The sequence below is a fragment of the Engystomops pustulosus genome, chromosome 9, assembly GCF_040894005.1.
Source record: "Engystomops pustulosus chromosome 9, aEngPut4.maternal, whole genome shotgun sequence".
Classification (NCBI taxonomy): domain Eukaryota; kingdom Metazoa; phylum Chordata; class Amphibia; order Anura; family Leptodactylidae; genus Engystomops; species Engystomops pustulosus.
In genome coordinates, this window is record NC_092419.1 from 31,957,521 (window position 1) to 31,970,822 (window position 13,302).

The following is a 13,302-nucleotide window of genomic DNA, read 5'->3' on the forward strand; positions in this document are numbered from 1 at the left end:
TGACTTGTGTCCACGCCTGTATATAACCCCCTCACATGACTTGTGTCCACGCCTGTATATAACCCCCTCACGTGGCTTGTGTCCTCTCCTGTATATAACCCCCTCACATGACTTGTGTCCACGCCTGTATATAACCCCCTCACATGACTTGTGTCCACGCCTGTATATAACCCCCTCACGTGGCTTGTGTCCACTCCTGCATATAACCCCCTCACATGTCTTGTATCCTCTCCTGTATATAACCCCCTCACATGGCTTGTATCCTCTCCTGTATATAACCTCCTCACATGGCTTGTATCCTCTCCTGTATATAACCCCTCACATGGCTTGTGTCCTTCCCTGTATATAAACCCTCACATGGCTTGTATCCTCTCCTGCATATAACCCCCTCACATGGCTTGTATCCTCTCCTGTATATAACCCCCTCACATGGCTTGTATCCTCTCCTGTATATAACCCCCTCACATGGCTTGTGTCCTCTCCTGTATATAACCCCCTCACATGGCTTGTGTCCTCTCCTGTATATAACCCCCTCACATGGCTTGTGTCCTCTCCTGTATATAACCCCCTCACATGGCTTGTGTCCTCTCCTGTATATAACCCCCTCACATGGCTTGTATCCTCTCCTGTATATAACCCCTCACATGGCTTGTATCCTCTCCTGTATATAACCCCCTCACATGGCTTCTATCCTCTCCTGTATATAACCCCCTCACATGGCTTGTGTCCTCTCCTGTATATAACCCCCTCACATGGCTTGTGTCCTCTCCTGTATATAACCCCCTCACATGGCTTGTGCCCTCTCCTGTATATAACCCCTCACATGGCTTGTGTCTTCTCCTGTATATAACTCCTCACATGGCTTGTATCCTCTCCTGTATATAACCCCCTCACATGGCTTGTATCCTCTCCTGTATATATCCCCCTCACATGGCTTGTGTCCTCTCCTGTATATAACCCCCTCACATGGCTTGTATCCTCTCCTGTATATAACCTCCTCACATGGCTTGTATCCTCTCCTGTATATAACCCCTCACATGGCTTGTGTCCTTCCCTGTATATAAACCCTCACATGGCTTGTATCCCCTCCTGCATATAACCCCCTCACATGGCTTGTATCCTCTCCTGTATATAACCCCCTCACATGGCTTCTATCCTCTCCTGTATATAACCCCCTCACATGGCTTGTGTCCTCTCCTGTATATAACCCCCTCACATGGCTTGTGTCCTCTCCTGTATATAACCCCCTCACATAGCTTGTGCCCTCTCCTGTATATAACCCCTCACATGGCTTGTGTCTTCTCCTGTATATAACTCCTCACATGGCTTGTATCCTCTCCTGTATATAACCCCCTCACATGGCTTGTATCCTCTCCTGTATATATCCCCCTCACATGGCTTGTGTCCATGTGGATTTGAGACATTTGCCACAAAAAGTCTCAAAAAGTAGCCAAAATTTGCACCTGCCAGGATAGGAAAAACTGAACATGTATCACAAGTAAAAAGACAGGATCATACATAAGGTGCAAAAAAGAGCCGCCAAATGTCTCTACAATTCACCTCAGAGAGACAAAACTATGATACATGTGCCCCATAGTATAAATACCTTCTGTCTTCTAGACCGGCTTGTTTGGTCCAGGTTGAACAGGACTTGTCCACCCGGGGCAGGTCCGGCGAAGGGTTTGCAATAAAAGGGGGAGGCACAGTATGATAGTCAGCAATTTCCGACTCTCCTTTACTATCTATGGAGGGACAGGACACATGCTCAACCTTCCGATCCATCAATTATTAGAAATAGGACCCCTGTTGTTGTGATCAGTGAGTGCCCCTTCACTGATGAAGTATTACTCTCCTTTTTATTAACCCTTTCTCATCTGTCACCCTCAATATCTGATCACGGTTTGTCTGAGGTTCTAGGCTTCATGTTCTGTAAACATATGAAACGTTTCTTTAACTTGTATCATCATTTACAGTGGAATCAGCCCAAAACCAACAGAAGACACAAATTCTTCACAGATTTACTTGGATTTAGAATTTCTATATTTAGTTTTTCTGGTCCCACAATAAAAAAGAATCAGGTGTCCAGTTTTTTTTCCCACAGTTTCTGCTCACAGTTACAGGCATTTACAAAATTATTATTTTTGGCATTTTTAAATCACATCTTTGCCATTATCGTTGCAACTTGTGTGTTGATCTTTTTGTCTTCTTCAGTAGGATAAGATGATCTCAAAATAGGTACCAAATTAATAAAACACCTCTGGCTCCCCTGCAAAGGGAGAATAAAGTCAATGGGAAATTAGGGCCCCATCTGCACATTAAACATTTCATCCTCGAAAACATGTAAAGTAGTGATTTTATTGTCCAAAAAGTTATGAAACACAAAAAACTCCATGTTTTTGGTATCACTGTAAATTCTCATACATATGGAATGGATAAAACGTGCCACAAAATAGAAAACATACGACATGTAATTTATTGATGTGGGTATTAAGTTTTAAAAGGAAAAATGCGCGCCGATATGTACAGTATCACAGATTCTAATGGCAAAGTTACAAATAGTACCAAAGTACAACAACAAAGAGCTCTGTGAGTATGCGGTATCACTATAAAAATACAAGCCAAAGAGTTCCCCCATATACGATGGCCGATTGTTATCATTTAAAGTGCCAAAGCAAAGTGTCCCTGCATTCAGAGCTTAAAGTTCATATAAACAAGTAAAAACATGGCTACCATCTAGGAAGTTGCTAGAGGAATTTTGGTAGAAATATGTGTAAGGTAAGTAGGACTGCAAACCTACCATTCTGAGATGTGTTAATTCAGCCACAACTGATAGGTATGGGGGTGCAACTATATATGAGTGCAAAGTAGTCAGGGTCGGCCCCAGGTTTCAGTAGGCCCCTGGGTGACAGAGCCTCAGTGGGCCCTTTTGCAGTGAACTCACATGGCGGCATTAAAAATTCATAAACTAAAACAGTCTCCTGTCCTAAAATATTCCCTAGTTTATCATCCCAAAACAGCCCCCTCATGGTTATTTGATGTACAGCCCTCACATGGTTATTTTATATAAAGCCCCCCCCCCCTCATGGATTCATTAGATACAGCCTCCCTCCCCCTAAAGGTTTTATTAGATACAGCCTCCCTCACCCTAAAGGTTTTATTAGATACAGCCTCCCTCACCCTAAAGGTTTCCTTATCTACAGCCTTATGTGGGCCCCCCCAGCAGCTCTGGGCCCGGGTATACCCAATGCTGGCATCGGCCATGAGAGTAGTGATGAGTGGGCCCAGTGTGGTTCAGGTTTGACCGTGTTTATCTGAAACCAAACCTAAAAATTATGTTTGGGGTCAGCAAAGCTGCCTGAAGTATTTTAAATGGACGACGACTGCAAAATTGCCGCCTGCAGTTAAATAACCCAGAATCGGTGTCAGCACTGATCATGGGTGTAAATGGAACCCCAATCATGAGGCCAAGTTTGGGGGACCTGAACCTATGATGTTCAGTATGGACCCGAACATTGTGGGTTTGGGTCAGCTCATCGCTATTGCAGAGCAGTCATAATCAGGTTGTTGTGTTTGAGGAAATACAAAAGGCTTAATTAAGGCCCATAATCTTTGTGTTACTCATCTGTCCTTTGGATTCTTGTATTTTAATCATAATAAACTCAAATTAAAAAAAAAAAAGTGGAAAAAAAATATAAAAATTCAAATCATACACCCCCTTCCCTACAACACATGTTTAGGTATTCCCACATCCAAAAATGTCTGGTCTATCACAAAAATGAAAATAAGTCTTCCATAAGTGAACCCATTATGGAAAAAAAAATGCCCATATGTCTTGATTGCTTCTTTTTCGTCATAACAACAGGAGAAAACATCAGTTCACGCATAAACAATGGAATCTTACAGAGTTCTGTACATCAAAGTTTAAAAAGTAATTGGTGTCAACATGTGGTTTACTGCTCTGTAAACAAAAAAATAAAGAAAGCTTTTTTGCGTGCAGCAAGTAAAAAGCGAAACGTGATAACAGAAAAGGGAATGATTGTTAAAGAACATCTACCACCAGGACGAAGGACTATAAACCAAGCACACTGACATACTGGTAGGATCTGATCTTCTTTTAGCTGCTTATTCCATTCATTATTAAGAAAAAATACACTTTAAAAATTATGCATATGAGCCTGAGCTCCAAGCTCTATTAACACCTATTTACAATCTTTATCATTCTGATGGTAGATGTACTTTTAGAGAAATCAAAAATTGACATATATGGCTACTCTTTGATAAGCCATGCTGGGAGAGGGAGGTGACATCACAAAGGGGGCATGCATAATTAGCATAATTACTCTACAAACTACATGCAATGTAAGGTCTTTATCCAGGGGAGGGAGGCATAGAGCAGGGACCGGGCACATTTACTTACCCGGTCCCTGCGTGATCCCTGATCTGGACTGTCCGACGAATATGAACTCTGCTGCGATTCATGAAGATCGTGCGCCCGATTTCCTGAATCCCCGATCAGGTCCGCCGGAGTTCACCTTCTTCATCCTGGTGTATGTAATGTGCATGGCTTGCAACAAATTTAAATGTTAAATCCTGTGCGTAGTCCAAATTTGTTGGATCGCGCCCCCCCCCCTGATCCCCGAAAAAGTCAGGAAAACCAACAAAAGGTAAATAAGCCTCAGTGTGTGTTATAGGTGAGTTAGCAGAGCTGAGAGTTTCATTATGTTTTATATCCATCTCATGTATCTCATCATCTCTGATCTGTCTCCTTTCTCTTTTTTATGTGTCAGATACTGTTCACAAGCTAAATAAAAGTGTAGATAAACACGTGCCCTACTAATAAAAGCACAATGTCAGCACACACCATCTCATAGCACTGAGGAATCATGAAGTGTCTGCTTAGAGATTCCCGGCCCGCACTCTGGGATTTTACACTGATATCACTGAGTTATAGGCGATAAAACAGCAAAAAAACCTGTAAAATTGTAAAGTAAGGGGGTTAAAATGATCTGTATTGTGTACACATCACTAGGTAATTAAAATTTGAGAACTTTCATGGGCAAACCCCTTTAAAGAGAACCTGTCAGCAGAATTTCTGCTAATTTACTATAGCCAGTCTGTAACCAAACAGTTAACACCTTGCAGTTTACGTTTCTTTCATGAATGTGTGGTGGCATCATCCGGAAAATCAACACTGAAGTGAGATATAACATGGTTCAATAAAGCCCAGGAGGTGGAGAGTGTCGCAATTAAGTCAAAGTCACCTCAGACGTTACTAACCAGCTCTCCAGAAGTCTGGTGTGTTATATCAATCACAACACAGGTGGAGAGAGCTCTAACTGCTCTTAGCAATAACAAAATAGAATGGGTTAACAAAAATATTTTATAAGTATCTATCTCTCTGTCTATCCCTGATTGTATCTGTCTGTTTTTCTCTGTCACTGACTGTCTCTGTCTCACACTGTCTCTCTCAATCTCTGAATGTCTCTGACTGTCTCTCTTTGACTGTCTATGACTGCTTTTGTCTCTGTCTATCTCTGACTGTCTCTTTCTGACTGTATCTTTCTATCTCTGACTGTCTCTGTCTGTCACGGTCTGTCTGTCTCTGACTGTCTCTGTTTATCTCTGACTGTCTCTGTCTCTGACTGTCTTTGTCTCTGACTGTCTCTTTGTATCTCTGACTGTCTCTGACTGTCTGTCTTTGGTTATATCTGATTGTCACTGTCTTTGTCAGTCTCTGTTTCTCTCTGTCTGTCTCTGTTTATCTCTGACTGTCTGTATTTGGCTGTCTGTCTATGACTGTTTCTGTCTTTCTCTGTCTCTTAATGTATCTGACTGTCTCTGTCTAACTCTGACTGTCTCTGACTGTATCTTTCTATCTCTGATTGCCTGTCAATCTCTATCTCTGTTCCTGTCTGTTTCTGACTGTCTCTGTCTGTCTCTGACTGTCTCCAACTGTCTCTGTATGTCTTTATCTGTCTCAATTCATAGTACCTCCCACATAATATCGATTCATAACCATATCTATGATGTTCCCAGGGTCACAAGGAGCGGCTGTGCAAATTTTTTTGATCAGAAAACATGACATATACAGACATACACTAAGCTTTATAATACATATTATAGTTTACATTTCACTTCAGAGTGGATTTTCTGCACGATGCCTCCCACTGGCAATGAAAAAAACATGATCTGGAAGGTGTTAAGCTTCTTTACAACATACTCATGGTTAATTAGATCGAATTTTGATAATAGGTTTCCTTTAGTGTTGTATTTGGACTTGCAAAATTCACATTTGTGTAGATTGTTTTCTAGAATTCAGCACTTTCCTTTAAATTTCACTCAGAGGACAAGTATGAGCTACAAACCACATGTAAGATTCATGTCAAAAATTCTCCAGTCCTGAGAAATTTTTACACAATTACACAATATCCAGATGACCTTTAAACTGTTCTTTTTTTGCAGATACTATTTGAATGTCAAAGTGCAATTTAAAATGAAGTTGAAATACAGTACGTTGTATCTTCAGTCACTCTGGAACGAAGGATTCTCACACCCTGCGATGTCCGGAATCTCCACCCCTTTGTCTTCCTTCTTAACAGGTCCATCTGTCATTTGGATGTATCTCTCAGTCCATTTCTTATCAGAACTTTCCCCCTCCTTGCCTTCCTTTTTGACCTTGTCATCCTTCATATGTTGGTATCTCTCACCCCGATTTTTGCGTAGGGCAGGACCCCAGGTCTCAGTTGGTCTACAACAACTTGCAATACGCTGCAAGAAGAAGAAAAATTAAGATTATGTCCTTGTACCTATTGTCTCCTGTCTGTCCTACTTTCATGACAAGGCATATACTATATCGCAGATGGTTATCTTTTAGATATAATCTAAAGCCTTCTCCTAAAGGTGTCCTATAGGTACAGATCTACAAAATAATACTAATTTAGTCATAGTCATTGGGGTTATAGTAATATGGAACCCAAAGGTGTCATTAGGTTGTTTCGATTTTAGAACTGGAAAAACATTGCGATACAAAAAAAACAAACACTGATTGTTTCCGGTAAATACTGACCTGAAAAATATTTCCCTTCGCTTGGATGATCTTGACACCTGCTACAATTGGGATCCATATAAGACAGAAAACGATCATTAGGAATCCTAGGACCACTGCCCATTTGGGATACGCGACACCATCTTTTTCAGGAGCTTCAAAAGTTACCAGTGACCAAACCAAAATCACCTGGAAGACAACAAAATGTATACCTAATGGTTTGATTGATTTAGCCTGAGGGGCGGTCAGAGTTAGTAAGGCTTGTACCTGTAGTAACATACTAGGTAAGTATCTCCAGCATTTCCACAAGAGATGCCATAAATACCTGACAGGTGCAGGTTCATCTCCATTTAAGTCAAAAATAGCAGAGCCTCCTCTTTATTTTTGGCACTCCTATAGCATTAAATGTCCCATGTGTGACCACCTCTGATTTCAGACCAGCAGTAAGATGGAGAACGGTGGACCTGAGATCCCCCCCTATCAGATATTTGTGACATTTATTGCTTCAGTGTGTGACAAAGCTGCAATTCATTATTATTTTTTTACCTTAATTGTTATCATAACTTTGCCCAAAGTACCAGTAAATACTTTCCAAACATGAATGGATTATAAATGTATCTTGACGTCTACTAGATGGCCACATACAGTGTCAGACCGGGCCTACCAGGTAAAAATTATCCACCCTACATTAACCCATAAGTAATAGTCCCTTGTAGCTTCCAAACTGGGTTGTATTGTGTTAAACTTCTGCGGTCCTGTATGGTGTTAGAGCCTGGGCCCACCAGAGGATCCTGAAGTGCCAGGGGCATAACTACAGTGGTAGCAGCCATAGCAGCTGCTATGGGGCCCGCAGTGTCAGGGGGTCCCATCATCCGACCTGACAATAAATAATGGAGGATGTGCACCATTATACACACTTTCGTCGGACTTCCCAACGTTTTCGGGGATTGCACGGCTGTGACAGATATTTAACATGGGATTGTGTCGCAAATTGGGGGGCCGGCCATGGGACGATCAGACTGATTCGGACTGAGTGCGGGATTTTACTTTCACTTACATGCACAAGGAAGAAGAAGGTGAACGCTGTCAGACCTGAAACGGGAAGCGACACATGCAGGAGATCGGGCGCACGATCTTAGTGAATCCGGACAGGTAAGTAAATGTGCCTCATTATGCTGCACATTGTACAGAATGATATGTATATAACATATATGTGATGTATATATGTTGTATATGTATTTGTATCTGTGATGTGTGTAAGCTGTGTGTGTCTATGGTGTATGATATGTGTATACTGTATGTGTGTATATAAGGTGTACATCTGTGTATGGCACTGTGTGTGTATATATAATGTGTATATGCTCTATACTTGTGCGTATGTGTGTATATGAGTGAATGCTCTATACGTGTGCGTATGTGTGTATATGAGTGAAGAACTACATATTTATATATATAGGTACATACGTGTGTGTGTGTATATATGAGCGTAATATGTATATTTTTAAGTGGGAAGGGGGGCCCCATTCAGAAGTCTACTATGGGCCCCATTCCTCTCCTTGATATGCCCCTTTCTAGTGCTCTGGTGGGCCAGTCCAGGTCTGGCCATACATAACACTTACTGCTAAGAGCACAGGAGACACAAAATACCAGCAAGCCCTCCACCACAGCCAGAAGATCCAGTGCTTCTTTCCGAGCATCATCTCTATATCCAGGATCACCTTTTCCCCACCTGCAAAAATTAAAAAGTAAATTACATGTGATGATCTGGTAACGTAATGTAAAAAGTTACGATGAGTAATAATTAGTACAGGTCAATTAAAGAAGTTTTATTAATTCTAATCTGCAATAAGTGTCTGTTGACCAAATATTCGCAGAACAGAATTAGAAAAACATACCTGTTGTTTTTTTTCCCAAAAAAACAGCACCACATCTGTACACAGGTTGTGTCTGGTATTGCAAAAACACTCATAGATCCAGGCAGTGTGACCATGGTATCTTCTTATATTTATTATTCATTGCCTCCTTGCCTCTAAAATCAACTTTTAAAAATATGCTAACCTGGGGGGCTACCAGAGCCCCTCTGTGCTGCAACTTCACAGGCTGTTACATGCTTGACTTTGATGGTAGATTTCCTTTAACTACAATTGAGCTAAGATATGAGACTAGACCAAATCTAAGAACACGTGTGACAATGTTTCCTAACTATTGATAAACAAGGAAATATTATGACATTAAATTGGGCCAAATTAAAAAAAAAAAACATTTCCACCAGACTTTTTGTACGTAGTTAGGAATCTATTAAATAATCTTAGAAATTGGTTTGTACCTACCATAAACCCATATCAGTGCCACCAATTCCAATACTGCGGCAAACAAAACAGCCCATCCCCCGCAGAAGGAATCGATTAGAATAACCCAGTAAATTCCAGCCTATGAGGGGAAAACACATAAAGAATCACATGAAACTATGTAAATATATTGTAAAAAATAAAGTCACAACGATATTTGGGCAACAATGACATTTTAATCGCAGCTAATATAGTAATTAATGAGTATGAATAAAGATGTTGTCTTCTAGCGCCACACCTGCCCATGGGTTGTGTTGGGTATTGCAATTCACCTCCATTAAAGTGAATATCAACTCCAACCTTCCAACTTTTATTGTAGGAAAAAAGGGACAAAAGTGGCAATGCGTCATGGATAATTTTTGGCCCTGCCCATAAGCCTTTGTGTGCCCAGAAAGTACAATGGTGTTCCACTTACTTTCCCCCAAATTATATAATGCCCCCTTCCTGTGCCCTTCACATTGTATAATGTCACTTTTTTATACCACCTTCCTTTCAATGCCTCCTTTTCTGTTGGGACCCATCTATAATGGTCCCAATTTTGTAGCCCCTTTTATATTAGACCCGACACCCACATCAACGTTTTACCTTTTTGCTGTGAAAATAAAGAATCAGATACTTACCTTGTCATTTTCTTCCCTAGTTCTCTTCTGTCTTTTCCTCTGTGGTTTGCTTACAGGTGAAGCTAAATGGTGATGTGGGGAGCCTTCGGCTATTTGCATCACCATTGCATTCAAATATCTGGAGGTTTAGGACTAGAGATGAGCGAGCACTAAAATGCTCGGGTGCTCATTATTCCAGTCGAACTTTTCCCGATGCTCGAGTGCTCGTCTCGAATAACGAGCCCCATTGAAGTCAATGGAAGACTCGAGCATTTTTCAAGGGGACCAAGGCCCTGCACTGGGAAGCTTGGCCAAACACCTGGGAACCTCAGAAAAGGATGGAAACACCACGGAAATGGACAGGAAACAGCAGGGGCAGCATGCATGGATGCCTCTGAGGCTGCTTAATCGCACCATTATGCCAAAATTATGGGCAACAGCATGGCGATGACATTAATGTGAACAAAAAAAATGTATTAGATAACGCCACACGTGATGTACAGTACGCTTCACTGGCAGAGAGAATGTGGATTTGGTTTTCTGGAGACTAGCTTGCTAAACAGTAACAGGCAGACTAAGCTAGATAAAATTGCATTTGCACCACTGACAGCACACAAAAGGATGTTGTGCTGCGACTTTCACTTTAACTTTTGAAAAAAAAAAAAAAAAATCGGCAGACTGTGCCTAATTCAATCAAACCCCCAATAAATTGTCCCACTTAGGTGTTTGAGGTGGATATGTGTGTCTCTAAGAGCCAAAAATAACGTTCGCAAGTCTCCCTGCAAATTCCTCACAATATGGTACTAGCTGCACTACTAATGCCAGCAAGCCCAGCCACAAGCAAATAAAAAAAAATTAAATAATGCTATTGTAGCCCTAAGAAGGGCTGTTGGGTTCTTGTTGAATCACTCCTGCCTAACACTATTCTAATAGAACACCCTAACGCTTTCCCTGACCAGCAGCAGCTCTCTCCCTAGCGGCATCCAGACAGAGAATGACGCGAGCAGCGCGGGCAGGGGCTAGTCTATTCCAGGGTCACCTGATCAGGCCAGCCAACCACTGCTATCGACGTGTAAGGGTACCACGTCATGCTGGGTGGAGTGCAGAGTCTCCTGGCTTGTGATTGGCTCTGTTTCTGGCCGCCAAAAATCACATAGGCGGGAGATGCCATTTTCTCGAGCTGGTGAAATATTTGTCCAAGCAACAAGCAGTTTCGAGTACGCTAATGCTCGAACGAGCATCAAGCCCGGACGAGTATGTTCGCTCATCTCTATTTGGGACACAACAACCAACATCCAGGACTGTGGGACGGATCTGAAAATCCTGGACTGTCTCACTCCAGAACGGCAAGAGAGGACAGGGAGGAAGCGCTAATTGTGTGACATCTTGGGAGATAACATTAGACGCAAAGGTGTAGATTGTGCTCACCGTTTTTGGTTGTGCTTTGAATAGGCTTTGTGATAAATTTTAGTCTGGTGCTGCCTCCAGAGGGTGATCTCCTATGTAGAGTTGCCAGACGCTATAGGATATGTGAGAGTAGACTATCGTTGTGGTCCAAAAGGATGGCGCACTAAGAGATGGGTATATTAAAAGTTTTTATTCAAGGTCTTTAAAATACAACGCGTTTTGGGGTATTCTACCCCTTTTTCAAGTGAACAAGAGACAAACACTGAGGATAGAGTAGGATCCTCCTTGGGCATTTGAATAGGTTGTAGGTTCGAATGCCCACGGAGGAACCTACTCTATCCTCAGCGTTTGTCTTTTGTTCACTTGAAAAGAGGGTAGAATACCCCGAAATGCGTTGTGTTTGAATAAAAACTTTTAATATACCCATCTCTGAGTGCGCCATCCTTTTGGACCACAACAATAGACTACTCAATCCAGAACGGTTGGGAGGTAAGTCTACATGTAGACATGACTGTAGTTTTTTTTCTTTTTTACAAAGCAGCCCTGTTTTTCTTATTCTGAAGCCTCAATATAATTTCACTCCCATTCCGTGGCAACAACATTCAAAGAAAGGAGTTGTCTTGTACCTACCTAGCCTCACTGTACTTACCTCCTGATATCTGGCAATACTCCTTTAGACTCAAACATTCAGAACACTCAAGTTGTGGATTTCCATATAATCAGATGTAGAAGATGGATCATGAATGGCCAATTCCATCATTCAAAAATAAGTAATAATCGGTGTCCAGTTAGTGTTAGACAATGGCCGTCATACGCAATAGATAAAGAAACTCCGGGGAGTCTCTCTCGATGCCAAAAATGGGGGAGTGAAAGATCACTTCATTTGGAATGTCCCGTTACTTTATGCACATTATACTGAGCACATCATGAATGTGCATGGGGGAGCGTAGAGTTTTCAGATAGAAAATTGTTCAAAGAGGACAATTAGGGCACCTAAACCTTAACAGTATGGATCTGTGGTCCCAAATTCACCTGTATATTAGCTTTGTTGCTAAAACATTTATACTCACCTGCATGTGAATCTAATGGGGAACATTTACTTACCCGGCCCTATTGCGATCCCCGAGGTGCGTTGTCCGACGAGGATGAAGTCCGGTGCGATTCCCTAAGATCGTGAGCCCGATATCCTGCATGTGTCGCTTCCCTGCTCAGGTCAAACAGAGTTCACCCTCTTCTTCCCGGTGCATGTGAGTGCATGTCTTGCGACACAATTTGAATTTTAAATCCTGCGCATAGTCCGAATCAGCCACGCCCCCGGATTTGTTTTGCATGAAAGTTTTTGCGATTGCACCAAAATCCGATCACATGCACCAAAAATCCGTGTTAAATGCAGCGCAAAACGGAAATTGTCGGGAAACCCGACGGAAATGTGCCCCAATAAATCACTTTGAATACACATCAGCAGATCCTTCCCCCCGCGTTGCAGAATGTGAAGCTGGGTTAAAAAAAGGTTTCATTGCGCATGTCTCATACCTACAGCCCATACCTACATGTGCAGCGAAGCGGGGGTGTACTGCTGCAAGTGCTGTACGATAGTTAGTATAAATGTCTTCATAAAGGGCTTTTTGGGACACTAAGCCCCCAGTCCTTAAGAACCTGTGGGTGGATCAATCTCCTAAATCACTGCTGACAGGTTCCCCTTTAACACATGGTACTGATAAGATATATTGTGCATGTGGATTAGGATATCAGTACCTGAGTGACACATGGGATACCAAGCAGGAACAGAAACACAGAGAGCGCAGCAGTGAGAGGGATCCGCATCTTCTTCATGGCTTTGGGGAATGTGTCCTGTATGGCTGTGGTGATAGTTTCTTGTAAAAAAAAGAAAAGAGAAAGGAAA

At 41.9% G+C, this 13,302-nt stretch overlaps 1 protein-coding gene across 1 annotated transcript in view; it reads right to left on the reverse strand.

Annotated features, from left to right (window-relative positions):
* Nucleotides 1-5,812: 5,812 nt before the first annotated feature.
* The window catches only part of LOC140077862 (sodium- and chloride-dependent neutral and basic amino acid transporter B(0+)-like), a 39,018-nt gene continuing 31,528 nt past the window's right edge, over nucleotides 5,813-13,302 (reverse strand). The window contains exons 10-14 of the mRNA XM_072125418.1: nucleotides 13,155-13,273; nucleotides 9,376-9,475; nucleotides 8,665-8,774; nucleotides 7,067-7,234; nucleotides 5,813-6,768 (exon numbers count right to left, since the gene is read on the reverse strand). Coding sequence (XP_071981519.1) covers nucleotides 6,523-6,768; nucleotides 7,067-7,234; nucleotides 8,665-8,774; nucleotides 9,376-9,475; nucleotides 13,155-13,273 — 743 coding nt within the window. The 3' untranslated portion in view covers nucleotides 5,813-6,522. The remainder of the gene's footprint in view (nucleotides 6,769-7,066; nucleotides 7,235-8,664; nucleotides 8,775-9,375; nucleotides 9,476-13,154; nucleotides 13,274-13,302) is intronic.